The sequence below is a fragment of the Mirounga angustirostris genome, unplaced genomic scaffold (genome assembly GCF_029215605.1).
Source record: "Mirounga angustirostris isolate CCGP_5_RB_7025 unplaced genomic scaffold, mMirAng1.0.hap1 SCAF_7, whole genome shotgun sequence".
Classification (NCBI taxonomy): domain Eukaryota; kingdom Metazoa; phylum Chordata; class Mammalia; order Carnivora; family Phocidae; genus Mirounga; species Mirounga angustirostris.
The window spans coordinates 154025533-154044422 of record NW_026991715.1 but is presented as its reverse complement, the minus strand read 5'-3'; the positions used below and the strand labels follow the sequence as shown (position 1 = coordinate 154044422).

The window sequence follows — 18890 nt, the reverse complement described above, 5'->3', positions numbered from 1 at the left end:
ATCTGTTTATCACTAGAAGAAACTTAAAAAGTAAAGCTTTAGAAAATATGAGTGAAGAAGCAAGCACTAGGTAAATAAAATAATTTCATTGCTGAATGATCTGGCCTCAATGTACTCTAGCAAACAGAAATCAAGGAGGCTTGTTTAAAGTCATAAAACATGTCAAAAAAACCCCCAAAACCAACAGGGTTGGAACCCCAACAGGGCACACATACCTCATACTATATACAAAAATTACAAGTGGGTCCCAGACCTGCATGCACAAACTAAGACTGCAAAACCACCAGAAGGAGACAGGAGAAAATCTTCATGACCTTAGTCAGACAAAGATTCCTTAGCTATGACACCAACATCATGATCTATAAAAGAAAACCATGACAAGGTGGACTTCATCAAAATTGAAAACTTTCCCTCAAAAACCACTGTCAGTAAAATGAAAAAACAAGCCAGGAGTTGCGAGAAAATGTGGTGCAAAACACAGATCTGACAAAGGACCTGTATCTGGAATATACAAAATCCCAAAACTCAGCAATAAGACAAACAACCCAATGAAATACCAGCAAAGATGTGAACACACTTGACCAAAAAAAGATCTATGAATGGCAGAGAAGCACATAAACATAGGTTCAACATCAGTAGTCATTGGAGAAATACAACTTGTAACCAAAATGAGATAACACAACAAAACTTGACGATAGCAAGGACTTGGTATTGCTCATGGAAATGCAAAATGGCACAACCACTCCAGTTTCTTCAGACGTTAGAATGCACTTACCATGTGACCTAGCAATCCTACTGCTAGATATTTACCCAAGAGAAATGAAAACTTACGTCTGCATAGAGTTTATAGTGGCTTTGTTGATGGTTGCCACAAACTGGAAACAACCCAGATGTCCTCTAGCTGGTGAGTGGGTGAATGAGTTGCAGTGCCTGCATGCTTCTCCTCAGCAATAGAAAGGGATGATCTAGGAACCCCCCCAGCATGGGTAAATCATGAATGCACTGTGCTCAGTGAAAGAAGCCGGTACTGGGTAAGTCCATGTGTATGATATCTGAAAAAGGCAAATTTATGGACAGAGAAAATAGATCAGTAGTTGCCAGAGGCTGGTGGGCTTGACAAAGGAGCATGAGGAAATTGGGGGATGCTGAACTGTTGTATATATCTTGACTGTGATGGTGGTTCCATGACTATAAGTTCTGTCAAAATTTAGAGAATTCCATATTTTAAAGGATGAATTTTAATATATGTAAATTATAACCAATAAACTTGATTACATTAAAATTTATAAGGTGAAATAATGTCCATTTAGAACAAAGACCGTTACATTTTATGCATTCTAGGTGCTTGGGAACAATATCAAAGCAGAAGTAGCACCCCTCAAAGTTAGACAATTCTATTGAGTCAGTGAAGTTAAAAATTACAAAGCTAATTGGTATTTCTTTCTTATTTCAGAACACATCTCCTCCCATAATTCATAGTATTGTGTTGTTGGTGAATAAAGAATCAGGATTTAGGCCTGACAAGGATAGAACAATTCAGGTAATGGTTGTAGACCCTCAGGGTTAGATATGACTCTGGGTGATGCATAAAATTAAATATTAGGACACGTAGATGAGATAAAACATAGCGAAAACTTTATGTGAATTCTGGCTGCATCCATATAAGAGCCTGAAAACCCATCACCGATCCCTTAAGTTTTTGCAGGACCCTAAAGAGGGTAGTATCAGAAAACTTTTAAAAATCTAATTTTTCTTCTCCACCTCATTTGCTTTCTCAAATCCTCTTCTTGCTTCTTTCTCTTTTATCTAAAAATTCTTTATTTTGCCTTCATTCTTGAAGGATTTTTTGCTAGATATAGAATTCTGGCTTACAGTAGGTTTTTGTTTGTTTCTCCAGCACTTTAAAGGTGTCATTCTGTTGTCTTCTGGCCTCCATAATTTCTTCCCCCCCCCCTTTTTTTTAACTGCAAATGGTGGTTCTACCTCCATAGTTTCTGATGAAAAGTTTGTTGTAATTCAAATAATTGTTCACCTATAGAAAATGTGTCATTTTCCTTTGGTTACTTCCAAAATTTTCTCTTTCTTTTCAGCAAATTGACTATAACGTGACTAGGCATGGTTCTCTTCATCTTTATCCTTTTAGGTTGGGCTGAACTTGAATTTTTAAAATTATGTCTATCACTAAATTCAGGAAATTTTCATTCATTATTTCTTGAAGTGTTTTTTTCTGCCTCATTCTCGTCCCTCGTTCTAGGATTTCAATTACACACACTGATATTGCCCCATAGGTCTTTTTTTGTTTTTCACTCTTTATTGCACTTTTACTTTTTGGAATTTCAGGAAGTGATAGTCTAGAAGTTTTCTTTCTCTTTCTTTCTTTTCAAAAACAACTTTACTGAGATATAATTGATGTCCCATACAAATCATTTATCAAACCGCATCAATGACTTTTAGTATATGCATGGAATTGTGCAACTGTTCCCACAATCTAATTTTATTTTCTCCAAATTTTTATTTAAATTCTAGTTAGTTAACATACAGTGCAATATTGGTTTTAGGAGTAGAATTCGGTGATTCATCACTCATATACAACAGCCAGTGCTCATCATAACAAGTGTCATTCTTAATACCCATCCCCCATCTGGCCCATCCACCACCCACCTCCCTCCATCAACCCTCCATGTGTTCTCTGTTGTTAAGAGTCTCTTATGGTTTGGCTCCCTCTCTCTGTTTTTCCCACTTCCCCTATGTTCATCTGTTTTGTTTCTTAAATTCCACATGTGAGTGAAATCATGTGATATTTGTCTTTCTCTGATTTATTTTGCTTAGCATAAACTCTCTAGCTCTATTCACATCATTGCAAATGGCAGGATTTCATATTTTTTGATGGCTGAGTAATATTCCATTGTATATATGTACCACATCTTCTTTATCCATTCATCAGTTGGTGGACGTTTGGCCTCTTTCCATAGTTTGGCTATTACTGATAATGCTGCTATAAACATCAGGTTGCATATATCCCTTTGAATTAGTACTTTTGTATCCTTTGGGTAAATACCCAGTAGTGCAATTGCTAGGTGGTAGGGTAGTTGTATTTTTAACCATTTGAAGAACCTCCATACTGTTCTCCAGAGTGGCTGCTCTCCCACCAACAGTGCACGAGGGTTCCCCTTTCTCCACATCCTTGCCAACACCTGTTGTTTCTTGTGTTGTTGATTTTAGCCGTTCTGACAGGTGTGAGGTGATACCTCACTGTGGTTTTCATTTGTATTTCCCTGATGATAGGTAATGTTGAGCATCTTTTCCTATGTCTGTTAGCCATCTGGATATCTTCTTTGAAAAAATGTCTGTTTGTAACTTCTACCCGTTTTTCAACTGGATTATTTGTTTTTTGGGGTGTTGAGTTTTTTAAGTTCTTTATTTATTTTGGATACTAACCCTTTAATCAGAGATGTCATTTGCAAATATCTTTTCCTACTCCGTGAGTTGCCTTTTAGTTTTGTTGGTTGTTTCCTTTACTGTGCAGAAGCTTTTTATTTTGATAAAGTCCCAAAAATTTATTTTTGGTTTTATTTCCCTTATTTCAGGAGACATATCTAGAAACAGGTTGTTACGGCAGATGTCAGAGAGGTTACTGCCTGTGCTCTTGTCTAGGATTTTTATGGTTTCAGGTCTCACATTTAGGTCTTTTATCCATTTTGAGTTTACTTTTGTGTATGGTGTAAGAAGTGGTCTAGTTTCATTCTTTTGCATGTTGTTGTCCAGTTTTCCCAACACCATTCGTTGAAGAGACTTTTATCCAATAGATATTCTTTCCTGCTTTCTGGAAGATTAGTTGACCTTATAGTTGTGGGTCCATTTCTGGGTTTTCTGTTCTGTTCCATTGATCCCATGTGTCCATTTTTGTGCCAGTACCATACTGTTTTGATTACTATGGCTTTGTAATATAACTTGAAGTTCAGAATTATGATGCCTCTAGCTTTGCTTCTCTTTTTCAAGGTTGCTTTGGCTATTCGGGGTCTTTTGTGGTTCCATACAAATTTTATGGTTGTTCCACATCTATGAAGAATGCTGGTGGTATTTTTATAGGGATTGCATTAAATGTGTAGATTGCTTTGGGTAGTATGGACATTTTAAATTCTGGTTCAGGCGTAGTACTTGTATCTATTTTGATTAGTTCCCTAGCGGTGACCTCTTCTCATTCTTCCTTTTGGGATGAATTCCTCCATCTCACATTTTGTCTAGGCCTCTGTCCTTTGTGAATTAGGAAAGCCTGTGCCTAGTCCTGTTTCCGTTAGAGCTGAAGCTTTGCAGCACTTTGATCAGAAGACCTGGTGCATGCAAGGGATCTGTACTGGTCTTCTAGGGGAGAGGCCCGCTGCTACTCTGGCTCTCAATTATACTTGCTGTAGTTAAAAAGGCACCTGCACAGGGTTAAAAAGGCAGAGCACCAAGGAGCAGAGCTTGGTGTAAGCGGCTCAAGCCTCCACCGTGTGCCCTGTGCTGCTTGCTGAGTCTGTCCATGCTGATGGGAGGGGTGAAAAAGAGTGTCAGCCCTCTCTCTTCTCCAGAGAGCGGAGTTTCTACCCCCTGCTGTTCAGGACACCCTCACGGAAGAGCAAACAATCTCCCATCTTGTGTCCCACGCTCCCACCAGATTCCAGCCTTCACCCTGTCTGTGTCAGAGCTGTGTGCCCACTCAGCAGCGCAGTGCTCCCGTGTTTTATCTCAGGCTTGCGGCTGGGTTTCAAAATCCCAAATTTTAGGCACCTGGCCCGGTGCAGAACCAAGTGGGTACTCTGGGGGAGGGTCACGCCCCACCGTGGCTGGTGCCTTTTGTCCCAGAAAAGCAGCTGCACAACCGCACAGGAACTTGGATTTTGTGGTCAAGTGTAGCAAAGAGCTGGCATCCGGGTTAGCTGCCCTCAGCAGACATTTCTGCCCTACGCTAATGAATGGGGCAGCTCCATGGCGCCCAGGCTCTTTTGTCCCTAGAGAGGCAGTGCTGCCTCTCCCAAATGCACTCCAAGAAGGGGGGCTGTCTCTCCCAGTGCGACCCAGGGCATCGTGCTCTGTGGTCCTGGGCCTCTGCCCCCTTCTCCACAGGAGCACCCCTATGTCCACCAGGCCCGACCCTGGCAATGGTGCAGACTTCTAAAGTTTCAGACTTTCAGTTCCACTGCGTATAAAAGCTTACAATAATCAGCCCCTCTCATTTTCCCAGTCACTGGTTTTGGGGAAGTGTTTTTCTTGTGCAGTTCCCTGTGTGCTGCTTTATCTCTTTCTTTCTCTCCTCTCTCCATAATCAGAGTTCTGTCTCCTCTGCAGTGCTCACATTTCTTTTCTCCCCCAAATCACGTGTCTCTGCACCTCCTACCTTTCACAATGTGGCCTCCAGCTAGTTGTGCAGTTTGTTCTCTCAGTCCTCAGATTCATATCCTGGGTATTCAAAATTATTTGATAATTACCTAGCTGTGTTCGAGGGATGAGGCAAGCATAAGGTCGTCCCACTACTTCGTCATCTTAACTCCTCCCCAAGTGATCTTGCCCCATTGGTCTTGGAGAATCATTTTTCTCCCACTTATTTTCTCTCTCTTCTTCAGATCAGATTGTTTCTATTGCTCTATCTTCAAAGTTACCAACTCCATACTCTATTCATCTCCATTCAGCTATTAAGCCTATCTAGTGATATTTTTTACTTCAGATGTTATATTTTTCAACTATAAAACACCCAGTGGTTTTAAACATATATTTTCTCTGACTCTGTTAAGATCTCCTATTCTCTCAGTAATTGCAAGCATTTTTCCTTTACATCATTGAACATAGTTATGACCACTGCTTTAAAGTCCTTGTCTAATAATTACAACATCCAGGTATTTTCTGGGTTGACCTCTGTTGACTGTCATTTCCCTTGAGAATGAGTCACATTTTCCTGATTCTTCATGTGTCAAGTAATTTGGGATTGTATTCTGGACATGTGAATATTCTGTTGAATAACGTTGACCGTGCTGACTCTGGATTCTATTATAAACCTCCACAGTGGACTGTTTTGAAATGCATTTAACTTGGTTGGACTCAAACTGAAAACTCTCCCCTATGTACATCCAGTTCAGTTCTTTTTGCCTTTAGCTATCCAGAGTCTTCCCCATGCATACATGGTTCAGGGTCAGCCAGAGTCCTGGGCACAGTTTACACACCACTGAAGCTCCTTTCCCCTGGCTTTCTCCCTCGTGGGACTCGATGTCTACATTCCAACCCAGCTCTATTTTCTGGTTCTTCAGGCCAGAAAGATGCCTGTTTTCTACCAGAGCCTCAGTCAATCCAGTCTCCCGTGTTGGCATCCTGCCTTCAGGCCAGAGCCAAGCAGAGGGGGAGTTCAACCCATGCTGCTCCCCTCATCCATGTTCCAGTGGCCCTCCTCAGTGAGCCTGACCTTGTTTGCCCTCTGGAGCTTTCAGGTGCCTGTTGTTCTACCTCGTCCCAAATTGTCTGGGCAGGGCCAACTCTGCCATCTCAGAGTAGCACATCCTTGATTTATTCTTCTTCCCTTCCTCCCCTATCTTCTTGCCTCTCTCCCTTTTCAGTTTTTCCATTTTTTGGTGTTATTTGGAAACTTTCTGTAATTTCTCTTTGCTACCTTTTCCTTTCACTTCTCCCCAACTTCATTTCTGTACCCAACCACATTCAGCCCACTAATGCCACCAGCAAGGCAGGGTCACTGGATTAAACCTCTCTCTCCACCCTCTCGGTGGTGGTTCTCCCTGGAGTGAGCCATCACAGTGGTCTTCCTGATGGATGCATCTGTGGCCGTAACCAGTGAATGCTTCTCCTTGGCAGTGTGAGGTGGTCGGCTCCCTGAAGGCCTTGCACAATCTTGTTGACAGCTCGCAGCTGACCACAGACCTCGATGGCTCCTTTCCTTACAGCCACAGTGACTGGATCTGCTTCCGTAGGGTAAGGTAAAGCCACTGCACCTGCCAGTCTCCTGGGACTTCTCCTCATGCAGATGTTTTTACTCACACCTGAAACAGGTGTCCCTGCCCCGAATGTCGTGCCCATCACAGCTGCCATTCCCAGGCTGTTGGAGAGCCACAGTGTGGCGGGCTTGGGAGTGCTGCTGAAGTCCAGCTCTGGGCAGGGAGGGTGCTGCTCCCCAGCGCTTCTGTGGATACTAACAGTGTATCTGTCATCTCCTACCTTTCCCACCGTGATAGAAGCTGGAGCCCTTCACCACAAATTGCGAGAATGCCATTGTTGTCCTACAAAATTCACTCCACTCCCTGAATACCCACAGGACTCTAAGCACGGTACAGGTAGGTTCTCTTGTATTTTATTTTGTTTCACAGGTAGGTAGGTGGGAACATAGAGGTTTAGCCAAATCTATCATCCATAGCAGAAATTTCCAAACCCTTTTTGACTTGTAAATTCCTTTCAATTAGCAAAGGACTTCCAAAAGACCACTTCTTCCCCATGACCAAAAAAAAAAAAAAAAAAAAAAAATCCCACCATGCCCAGAAGAGAAATACCACCACAATCACTACATTTGCTGATGTGCCACTGAGGCCTGAGTAATTACTGCTGGGACACAGAGGTGGACTGGCTGGAGGAAAATCAGCAGCCTAGAGACCTGGGGCTGGAGACACCTCAGGGTTTATGGGGTATGCAGGCAAGGTCCACACATCCCTGTCCAAATGCCAGGCTTTCCTCCTGCTGCCAACTTTCAAACTTCCCTCCTTTCTCCTCTCCTTAATCGCACCCATCTCTTGGGTGAGAGCATCTAGGACCCCACTGCCTCCCTGCGGCATCAAGTGTCAAGTGTGGGTTCGGCCATGGCGCCCTTCTCTCAGCTTGACTGATAAGCACAGGAGTGTAGGTCACACCTAACACTCCCCATGGAGGGGAGGGTTCTATGCATGCCTCTCCCACTCCACGCAGGAGGTCACAGACTTAATCAGCAAGCATAAAGCAACGATGAATTGTGTGCTGGAAGACGCCCTGCTGGTCGCCCTCCGGCTAGAGGGTGGTGCCGTGCTGGCGCAGCTGAGGAGGGAGCAGCTTGGCACCAGCCAAGACTGCCGGTGAGTGTCACGCTGGGGCTGCCCATCCCAGGGGTGATGTCCATTTCGGTCACATGCAGCATCTCCCAGGGGTCCAAACCTCTGTTCTTTCTGATGGGCACACTTTGGACTGGAGCCTATCTACATCTGTATCTTCCAAAAAAAAAGTAGCAGATTCCTTGGAACGCTCACGTGGAAGGCAAAACTCATCATAGTGGGATTCAGCAGAGGTCCCGGCCGAATGCGTCTCTGTCTAATTCTGTCCTGGGCTGCCATGCCCACACGCTCACTTTTCCTACCACCTCTGGGGTGCCTGCACCTCCAGGCTTGTCCTCCTTGGAGCCTTCCGTTCGTGTCAGATGGAAGGGAGGCAAAGAGTGTAGTTGTGCTTTTTTCACAAGGTTGTCACTGACAGCATATTCCTCGGGTGATTGCCCCTAAGCAACTAGAGGTCAGGATTGGGCTTTCTGACACTTTCTCTTCCAGGGATGCCATTGAGGTCGCCTCCAGACTGTACAACCAAGTGGACGAAGAGGTCCATCGGCTTGTCCTCGCCTCCAACAGGTGTCTGCAGGAGCTGGAGAGGCTACGGGAAGGGAGGACGCTCCAGGAGGGACAAGGCCAAGTAAGTATTCCAGAGAAGCCAAAGGAGAAAAACATTTTGAAACTCTGCTCCTGAAGTAACTACTACTATTGCAGTATATTATAATCCAGACTTTTTTCCATATACATATGCATATAAAAGCTTTTCAAAAGCTTGCACATATTTCTAGTTAAATCATTATGCTTTTATCAACCGCTATTCCCATGTAAGTGACTGGGAAGCAGGAGCCCAGGCACAGGCCGCGGTCAGTGTAGGGCAAGGTCGGAAGTGTGTGGAGGCCTTCTCTGCAGGACTGTGTGTCCCTTGGGGCAGGCAGGGTGGGGGAATGGCCACTGCAGGGCATCCCGAGGCTGGGTCCCCAGGATGGCTAGCAAGCACGGTGGTGTGTGGAGGCCTGCACCTCCCTGTGTTCCTCCAGTTCTGGCTCAAGTCCCCGGCTCTCCTGTTTCTCACCCTCGTACACATCACTGCGCCTGCATCTTTCACACTTTGTGATTGTTTGCTTTGGACAGGTTCCTAGGCTTGGGATGGCTGGGTTAGGGCTCGCCATTTCTGAGGTTTTTACACATTTGCCGAATGGGCCTGCAAGCAGCCTGCCCAGTTGAGATTCTCAGCAGCAGCCTTGAGAGCGTCCCTTCCTCACTGACATGAAAATCACTGCATTTGGAGTTTTTATGCTACAGTTGAACTTTTTCTTCGTTTGTCTGTGGGTTTTTTGTATTTATTCTCTAACAAACGGCTTTTCCACACACTGACCAACTTCCACAGCTCAGAAGTTTCACTATTATGCATGTTGCTCACACTGACCGTCTGGTTTGTCATTGTCCTTCAACTTTGCTTATGATTGAAATGACCTTTCCTATCTTAAGGTCACAGAATGACTACTGTATTCTGTCCTAAGACCTTTATGGTTTGATTTTCCATTTACATCTTGAAACCAACTGGAGCTTTTTTCATGAGGTTAGAGGTGGGACTCCACCCCTGAGAGGTCCCCACTCTGTTGACTGTTTCCTACTCTTCTACCCAGAGGCTCTCAGGCTGCTGGTGTTTGTAAAAACCCAGATTTGACATTTTTCTCTATGACTCTGTCCACAGAGTGTGTGCGCTGCTCTCTGTCTTCTGCCTGTGTGTGGGGGTCACTAAGTACGGTTCTGTGGCTGTAGATCCAGCGCTGATATCACTGCATTGTTAAAAACCTCTTCTTGGGCCCCTCACAACCAGGCCTCCCTGGCATTGCTATCCAACGAGAACTTGCATGAAAATGAAGTCTTAACCCCTGACGTGTTCACTGTGAATGAGTGATGTCCCCACGGGAAGCCGTGTGGGGCAGGCAGGACCGCCATCAGCCCCTCCAGCTCTTCCAGACTGCCCCCAAGTACCCTAGTGCCACCACCCGAAGAATATTTCTGGGGTCTATTTAGCATAGTAACAAGTTTCAAAACAGAAAGTTCTTAATTTCCATTTCCTGCGAACAGCCTGCCCAGTTGCACACTTGGGCCGTGGAGACCTGTGGTCATCCCTCTTCAACCATCCACAGACTGAGAGGGGCACGTAGGTAAAAACAGCCCGTGGGGCTTTCATTGCTGTGTAGCCACTTACAGTGCATCTGAGCAGTTTGTTTGCATCAGGACAGCTGTGCAGGCTGTGGGAACCAGCTGAGCCAGCCCCTAAGTGGTGTCTGATGCTTCCTTTGTCCCCCACGATCATAGAACCGGACTCCTTCACACATTTAAAAATAAAGCCTTCCTTTCCTACATAGATCAATTTGTGGTTTGAAAGAGGAGAGAAATCCCTGGCCTCTTGGAGCTGCTCTGTCTTGAGAACATGTCGCAGCAGTGGGTGCTCTAGACCTTCCACGACAGGCTGATGGTGTGTCCACACCAGAAGACACACACAGAAAAGGAGAGTAAGCACCGGGCTTGTGCTGGTGCTTTGTTCCTTGGGCTACAGCAGTCTTGTTAGAAAAGGCTGCAGCTGGTGGAGAACAGCTCCCAAGGCACAGAGGAAGCGATCTGGGCCTTCAAAAGGTGTCTGAGCACCATGGCCAGCCAGGCTGAGTGCAGGGAGGGAGCGCTGGCCTGATGGGCCCACCTGTCTGACTTCTACGAGGCGCTAAGAGACCCAGTGGAATCGCCTCCAGGGGATCTGCATGTGCTATGGACATTCAGTGAGCACTGTCCCTGCAGGCCTGAGTGAGCCCAGCCTCCCTGGCCAGCACACCCCGGCACCGCGCCCCAGGCTCTCAGCCACCGTATGAGGAATTTATACGTGAACTTTTCTGTGTTTACCAGCTCTGCTGTTAAAGTCCACTTGTTGCCAGAGACCCCAGGACAGTCGCTGCAGCCCAGCCCAGGCCTGCAAACGCACCAGCACCCCAGAGCCCCCAGCAGCACGGCTCCTCTTGACGGGATCCAGGGGTTCAGGGAAGGCCAGCGTAGGGGTATGAACTTTCTGCCCCACTGTCATGGCCTCCCACCCCAGGCCAAAGTGTGGACTAACTGATTTCATGGTCTGTCCAGCCTGGCATCCCATGGCCCTGGGACAACCCCACCTGCTGTTCTTGGGGGCCGTGGAGGATTCAGACCTCATCGGGCTCAGGTGCAAACTCATCTTGCCTGCCCTTGGGGCGAGTCTGGCTGGTAGCTGCCTCTGTGGGTGGAGGGGTCTTCCTCTTGCTCTGGTCACCTAGCTCATCCTGGTCCTTGATCTGGGGTACCTGCAGAGCAGGTTTACTTGAGCTGCTCATCAAGTGCATGAGATTGGGTGGGGCTGCCAAGGCCATGGTGGCCGAGACAGTCCTCCACTGCCCTGACCAGTTCCCTCCTTTGCCACGCAGGTGGATGGATGGATGCGGCAGTGCAGTGAGTGCCTGGAGTACCTGGGCCCGGAGCCAGTCACTGAGTATCTGGAGACCTGTCACCGGAAGGCCACAGAGCTGACTGCGCAGGGCTTCCCGGGAGCCAGCGTGGTGGCGGCAGGCCTGGGCAGCCAGCGGCCACCGCATCAGAGGCACACCTTAGGGCTGCAGAGCCCACAGACCCGCCTCTGCTTCCAAGAGGCCCTGTCTGGGGTTAGCCCAGACCCTGGCACCCCACCTCTGGACCAGAGAGCCCTGAAGCATGAGCTTGCCCAGTCGGCCAAGAGGAGGCACCATGAGCCATCCTGGACCCCCCCCACTGACCCAGAGGGCTGCACTGAGGAGCGGGCCCAACTGCTGCCTGGCCTCCCTGGACAAGCCTCTCTGAGCAGGCAGGAGGGTGAGCCCCTGGCCCCGGCTGTGCCTTCCCCACATGACAGCCCCACCTGCTCCTCCACGCCCATCCAGACACCCACCACCCACCCCAGGAAACATCCCCTGAAGAAAATTATGAGGAAAACACGAAGCTTTGAGATTGCACGGCTTGACAGTGGCCCCAGGGATGCCCCCTGGCCAGGCCACACCGGGGTCTTCATCAGGGGCCTAGAGGTGACCAGCACCGTGGCCTCCGAGAAGCAGCCCCCACCACAGCCACATGCTGAGAGCGCCCTGGTCACTCGGAACCGGAGTCTGTCCTCTCCCTCCAGGACCCACCCCTCTGAGGAGGACAGGAGGAGACAAGCAGGAAGGTGAGGTGGACACCCCCTCCAGCCTTTGGGCTTAGCAGTCGGTGTGGTGCCAGAGACCCAAAGCCTTTCACAGAGTGGGACATCCACAAACACCCCTCCAGGTCCACCATGTCCTGTCCAGGCAACACACTTGCATTTGATCTTAGACAAGATGTTACTTTCCTCCCCGTGTTCAGCATGATCATTGAAAACTGCTTCCTTTCTCGTGGCTTGTGGGCACCTAGCTCACCCGCTCTGATGGTTGAACAACTAGCTCTCATCATTTGAGGCCCATTTATGGAAAATCACAATAAGCAAATCACACCTGGAATATGAAGAAGTTACTTAAAAATTACTTTTAAAAAAAGGCTCTCAGCACTGAGGTGAGAAGTATATGTGTTTATCCATTGCCTGAATGGAGATGTCCCTATGAATTTGTTTAATCCTTAAGAAGATATGTGTAAAAAGATGTATTTTATTAACCGTTAGGATTAAAAAGTGGGCAGGAACTGTGCCCAACCCTAATGACAGGTAGTCCACTCACCTGGTATCACAGCCTGCCCCTTGGGCTGTTAGTCCATCTTTATAGTGACTGGGGTGGGCTGCAGGTGGGGCGTCATCCTCGTTTTCTTTGCTCATTTGGTTGGTGGACACATTTCCTCCTCATACAGAGACCATCTCTGAACTGAGATGGTCACCAAATACTCTCCTGAAACATACCTTTATGTTTCAGGTTCTAGGCGGTTACGGTGTAGCTTGTTCAGGGCGAAACTTTAGGTGGAACAGGAAGGTTTCATTTGGGAGCACCTGTGTGGGTCTCCCCGGGAGTTGGAATCCCTGGGAAGGCTCCAGGAAGAACCACTCTCCCACTCCCCTGAGCTCATCTTGAAAGTTTCAGAGGCACAGACTGCAGGGATGGGGGCCCTCTGCTTGCCAGGAGCCCCCAGTCCTCCACAGTGGGCATCCTCGGTCTGGAGGGAGAAGGTTCGGGAAGCCGTCCTGCCTTTGCCCCTGGAGACAAGTCCCCCCTTCCACCTTTCACAGGCCGTGGACCCACCAACCCAGGGTGTGGTAGCAGGACTCCACAGCACATCAGAGAGGGAGCACATCCTCCTCAGGCCAGGGTCCAGAGGAGAGAGCATCAGACTAACCCGGTCTTCCATGAAAACCCAGGCCTTCTGCCTGTTGTCCAGAGGGAGTCCCTGTCACTTGGCCAGCAGTCATTTCCCCAGACATTTCTAGCCATTATGTCCTCATGTGTCAATTTCCAAATCCCCAGACCACAGTAGTTTTGTTTTTGAATATTTAAGGATGCCTGTTTTCAGCAAATGTGGACAGGAGGGGTGCTGTGGGTCCTGGGGCCTCGGATTTATTGGAGGGACCTCCAGGCCACCCGTACCAGCCACGAGGGCTGCAGGCTCCCGACTAGCCAGAAGGTGCTGCCTCCACAGAAACCATAGGTATTTGTAAAGTCCGTTACGTGAGTATAGAAAGGAACAAGGTCTCCAGCTGCAATTGGGATGCATTCAGCAGCCTTTCTGACCACAGGTGTATTTCCTACCATTGCTTGCTTTTAATTGTGTTCCAGTTTTAAAAAACAAACAAACAAGTAAATACAAGTAATGGCAGAAAAAAGTCTACGAGCCCCCATTAGTATCCTCCAGATTGAGTAATTTAGGAACGTTGCTGGCAGAGTGGTGCAAACGGGAAGGGCGATGTGCCTCATTACTAGCAGGTCAGGCTCTGCTTGGTGCCCCTGGGGGGGCCTTGTGCGGCAGAGACACGTCCCAGGCTTGGACGTCACACCAGCAGGAGCCCAGGGAGCCCTCTGCCTGGCAGGGAAGGGGTGTCTGCCCCCCTGCTGCCCATCTCTGCTCTGTCCTGGGCCCTGCTCTGCCTCTTCAGCTCCAGCTGCTTCTCCTCTGGGTCAGACGTCTGGGCCACATAAAGCTAAGTTTTCAGAAGTACCTTCTATAGGTTAGCAGTCTGTGCTCATCAGAAACCATCTCTTTGTAAATCCCCAGCACAGCCTTCTTTGCAGTGTTGAAATCTTCCTACTGCCAGAACCCTCCCTGCAGAGGGTGCCAGAATCAAGCCATCTGGTGATGAGAGACCTCAGGACTCCGGGTTGAAGTTAGGGGTCCTGGGAGTCTCTCTTTTTTACTTTCCGGAAGCATCTTTTATCCTAAAAGGCTGTGACCAATAGTATAGAGAAGTTTCATGCAACCGGTTTCTTTCTAATATGCATCCCTCCCCCATATTTCTCATCTTACTCGTTTACATCAAAGGAGCAACTTCAGGTAACGGAGCACACGTGACAGGATTCGTTGCTGAACAGAACACTTAATCAGAAAGTTCTTGTTTACTGTGCATCTCCTGCCCGCATCTAATCATGTGTATGCCTCTGGGCTTGCAGAGCATCTTGTCTCTGTGTGAAGCAGGAACAACGCTGACTGAGGGTCTCCTGAGACCCCGAGTGAGGCCATGGGCTGCACCGGCCTGAGTGTCCACCCACCTCTCTGTCTCCCAGCAGCCGACTGCAGCACATAATGGCCGAGATGGTTTCCACGGAGAGGGAGTATGTTAGGTCCTTAGGGTATGTCATCGACAACTACTTTCCAGAAATGGAAAGAACGGACCTGCCCCAAGACCTTCGAGGGAAGCGCAGCATTGTTTTTGGGAACCTGGAGAAGCTCTACGACTTCCACCACCAGCATTTCCTTGTAGAGCTGGAGCACTGCCAGCACGGTCCCTTGGCGGCGGGCCGCGGGTTCCTGAGACACGTGAGTCCCTCCTTCCCAGGTGCTGGGTCCACATGGCAGAGCCCCGTGCGGTAGGCAGAGGTGACATCAGCCCAGGGTGCCCTGGGTCTGGCAGTGCCACGTGTCAGGTTATTTGGATCACCGCAGACCAGGTCTAGGAAACGTGTCCCTAACAGTACATAAGACCCGTCAACAAACAGACGCCAAAGTAGACAAGAAGCCTGTGGGTCTGATCACACTGGACATTTGGCTCAGTGCCACCTCCCCAGAGCCACATGACACTGGGGGTTCACCTGCATGGTCACACACACATCCCTCTCCTTACCACTCGAGGTAATTGCCCAAAGCAACTCCCCAAGTCAGTTTGCTTCCTGCACCAGCCCGCCTGGTCCCCTTCACAGTCCCGCCTGCAGCCAGCCCCATCAGGGTCTCGACAGAGGCTCATGGAGTGTGCACATTGACTCAAGGAGGGCTGCTCTCTCCTTGATGAGTGTCTTCTCAGCTGTGAATATGAACATCTCCCTGTCTGGGTCTTAATAAAATTCTGATTTCAGTCTGAAAAGAAAATGCTTTCACCAAGTAGTTCCCAAGCAGTGTTCCAGGCAGTGGGGACGCATGGCATCTGGGCTGTGGGAAGATGAGACATTGGCCCCAGCATCATTAAATGTAGATTACCACAACAGAAATGCCCAAGGAGGAAAGAAATCCCATGTTGCATCTTTCCAGCTATTTCTAAGAAGGTGCTTTTAGCCATAGGGTGAACTCTGTGTTGCTTTATATTAACAACAATGGTGAGAATTTTAAATGTTGACACAACTTTGGTTCTTGACTGTTAGTGAGCAAACACTCCCCATGCCCCTTCCCAGACGGACCTCTTTCTCTTCCCCCAAACGTGTACTGTAAAGATCAATTCCAGAACTCTGGCATCGGCCCGAGTTGCCCCCACGTGCTGGGAAGCCCAGATGATCTTAATGCAGCGTGGAGCCTCCTTGTCTCATGCCTGCAGGGGGACTGCACAGAGAGGGTGGGGGCAGAGGCAGAGACTCTGACCTGGGCCCCCAACTCAGGTGCACGGTGCCCTCCCCTTTTGCAGGAGGAACAGTTTGGCATGTATGCACTCTACAGCAAGAACAAGCCCCAGTCGGACGCCCTGCTCTGCAGCCACGGCAACGCCTTCTTCAAGGTCACCCCCCCACCCTGCGAGCCGCGCTGCCCCCCTCCTGGCCCGGGCTGACCCTCTCACCCCGGCCCTTGCAGGACAAGCAGCGGGAGCTGGGCGACAAGATGGACTTGGCCTCCTACTTGCTGAAGCCCGTACAGCGCATGGGCAAGTATGCGCTGCTGCTGCAGGACCTGGTCAGGGAGGCTAGCAGCTGCCCCGCCTGGGAGCAGGAGCTGGGTGAGCTTCGGGCTGCCCAAGACGTGGTCCGCTTCCAGCTGCGTCACGGCAATGACCTGCTGGCAATGGATGCCGTCCGAGGCTGTGACGTAAGTGCCCCGAGGCCCTGATGGGCTCTCCTGAGTTCAGGAAAGATGAGGCCTGGGGTCAGACTGCATGAGCTTTCCTTTGGGGAAGTCTCCTGAAGCTTGAGACCTCCCGAGGGGCCAGCAGGTGAGGACAGCAGAGAGGGGCTTCATGTCCAGGCAACTGCGCCAGGCTCTGAGTGGCTAACCATCTGCTTATTGGGGCTACTTTAAAACAACTGGATGCATGAAAACTTGAGTGTGGCTGTCAGGCTTGGGGCAGACCACCGTTGGCTCTCTGCTGGGGTGCCGAGGCCTGGCGTGCATGCCCCCCACACGGTGGCATGACGGGACCAGCATAGACAGAAGAGGAGCCCTTTCTCCAGCAGAACCCCTTGTCTCTGACAGCTGGAGGGACAGCCATAGAATTCCCAGTACAAAATGGAAATGTGCATGCTCTGCTAAAATCAGCGTTAAGAGTTTCATGAGCAGCAATCTGAGCATGAGCCCTTCTGGCCGCCATGATGTGGCATGGCTCCCAGGCCACCACCCCACAGGGATTGTCCTCCCACGACCGACACTGGGTGCCTTGCAAGGTGAACTGGCCTTTGTGTGGGCATGGCTGGAGATGTGCTGACACCCTGTCCTTTGACCCCACCTGGGCTTGAAGGTGGGACCTTTGGCATCAGCTAGAAAAGGCAGACCCGTGGCTGTGGCCAGCACCAGAGATGGAGTCTGGCGTGGAGTATAGCTCTCCATGGACAGCCGTAGAGGACTCAGGGCACCCCAAGTGTGGTCACCCCCAGAAGCCCTCCATTCAGCAGGCCCAGCCAAGTCATTTGGGATTGAACCAGCCATTCTCAGACAGCCCCCAGGACAGGGCTGTCCGTGGGCTGGAAGGTCATGAGAGAGACTTAGCAGTGGTGTCTGTGGTTTGGGGTACACGCCACAATGGGAGCTGTAGCCTGGCCAGGACATGCAGGCCACATCCTCCCATGTAGACCTCAGCCCAGACTGCAGCTTGGAGGGATTTCTGGGGGTAAGGGAGCAGCTCAGCTGCAGAATTCATACTTGACTCCCTGTTGGCCCCATTGGGTGTTTATATACAGTAATGAGTGAGACTAGCTCCACATTAACAAGGGGGCTTCCATTAAAATGAACACAAGGACTTTCAAGTGGAAAGTTAAATAAAATTGAAGAGCTGTAACCTCCATGCAGACAAGCAGGAGCCCTACCTGGCCCTAAGGGTTCTGCACCAGTTCCAGTGTGTGGGTTTTCCCCATACCTCTGAGCAATTCTCTCTCACCAGCTGGGTGTCCTATAACTCAACCCAATCCTGTACCATCCGCCTGGACATAGGGTAAGATCCCACAGGTGAAGGGCTCCCTGTCCGACCAGACGGCCCCCCGACACAAACTACACACGTCAGTCGTGACAATCAGAACCCAGAGAAAGTTCACTTACGACACCACCAGTTTATTGTAAGGGGTGATACTCAGGAACAAGCAGATGGAAGAGAGGCCCAGGGCCAGGTATGTGGAGAGGGGCATGCCCTCCCTGGGGCACCACACACGTTCACCCCAGAAGCTCTTGAGCCCTGTCCTTTGGGTTTTTCGGAGGCTTCCTTATGCAGGCATCATTGAGTGAGTCACTGGCCATTGGCGAGCAGTTCCACCTCCAGCCCCTCTCCTCTCCCCAGGGGTCAGGATGGGGTGAGGGCAGGTCCAAGGGTCCCTGAGGAGGCTTGCTCCATCTGCAGGTGGATCTGAAGGAGCAGGGGCAGTTGAGATGCCAGGACGAGTTTATCGTGTGCTGTGGAAGGAAAAAGTACTTGAGGCACGTGTTCCTCTTTGAAGACCTCATCCTGTTTAGCAAGACCAGGAAGGTGGATGGGGGCTATGACATCTACACGTACAAACAGTCCTTCAAGGTAACACATCTGCCTCACACCTGATGCCACGGGGAGTCAGGTCCTGGTCTGCTGGGTACGAGCAGGGGCATGTGATACTTGTTGTTTCCTGGGGTTCTGTGTCTGAGCTTCAAATGCTGCAAGGAGACACTTGTCCTTTATAGTTCTGTGTACTGGTTCAGTGGCTGGAAAATTGAGTCTCCTCAACTGGTAACTTCATCTCAGATTTTGGTGAAGGCCAGCACTGGAGGTGGCCTTCCCCTGAGCCAGTCTCCAAGTTTGGCCCTCACCCTACGGAGGTTCTGAGCTCCTGAGCTCCCAGGAGGAGCCCACACCTGTAACCCCTTACCTGCTAATGCAGAGGGGTACACCAGAAGGGGTCCTGTGGCCCCGTCCAGGGCAACAGCCCCAGGGCATCACAGAACCTTCCAGTCCAGCCTCCCTTTCTCCAGTGGGGAAACTGAGGCTCCAAGATGGAGCCAGTGCACATGGGTGGGAACCGAGTTCAT

General features: G+C 49.4%; 1 protein-coding gene across 1 annotated transcript in view; it reads left to right on the top strand.

The window, feature by feature from the left end:
- PLEKHG4B (pleckstrin homology and RhoGEF domain containing G4B) overlaps positions 1-18890 on the top strand; it is a 76328-nt gene that overhangs the window by 53457 nt on the left and 3981 nt on the right. The window contains exons 7-16 of the mRNA XM_064596927.1: positions 1454-1540; positions 6838-6954; positions 7215-7313; positions 7936-8078; positions 8544-8682; positions 11498-12267; positions 14777-15029; positions 16102-16191; positions 16266-16496; positions 18232-18402. Of these exons, the coding sequence (XP_064452997.1) occupies positions 1454-1540; positions 6838-6954; positions 7215-7313; positions 7936-8078; positions 8544-8682; positions 11498-12267; positions 14777-15029; positions 16102-16191; positions 16266-16496; positions 18232-18402 (2100 nt within the window). The remainder of the gene's footprint in view (positions 1-1453; positions 1541-6837; positions 6955-7214; positions 7314-7935; positions 8079-8543; positions 8683-11497; positions 12268-14776; positions 15030-16101; positions 16192-16265; positions 16497-18231; positions 18403-18890) is intronic.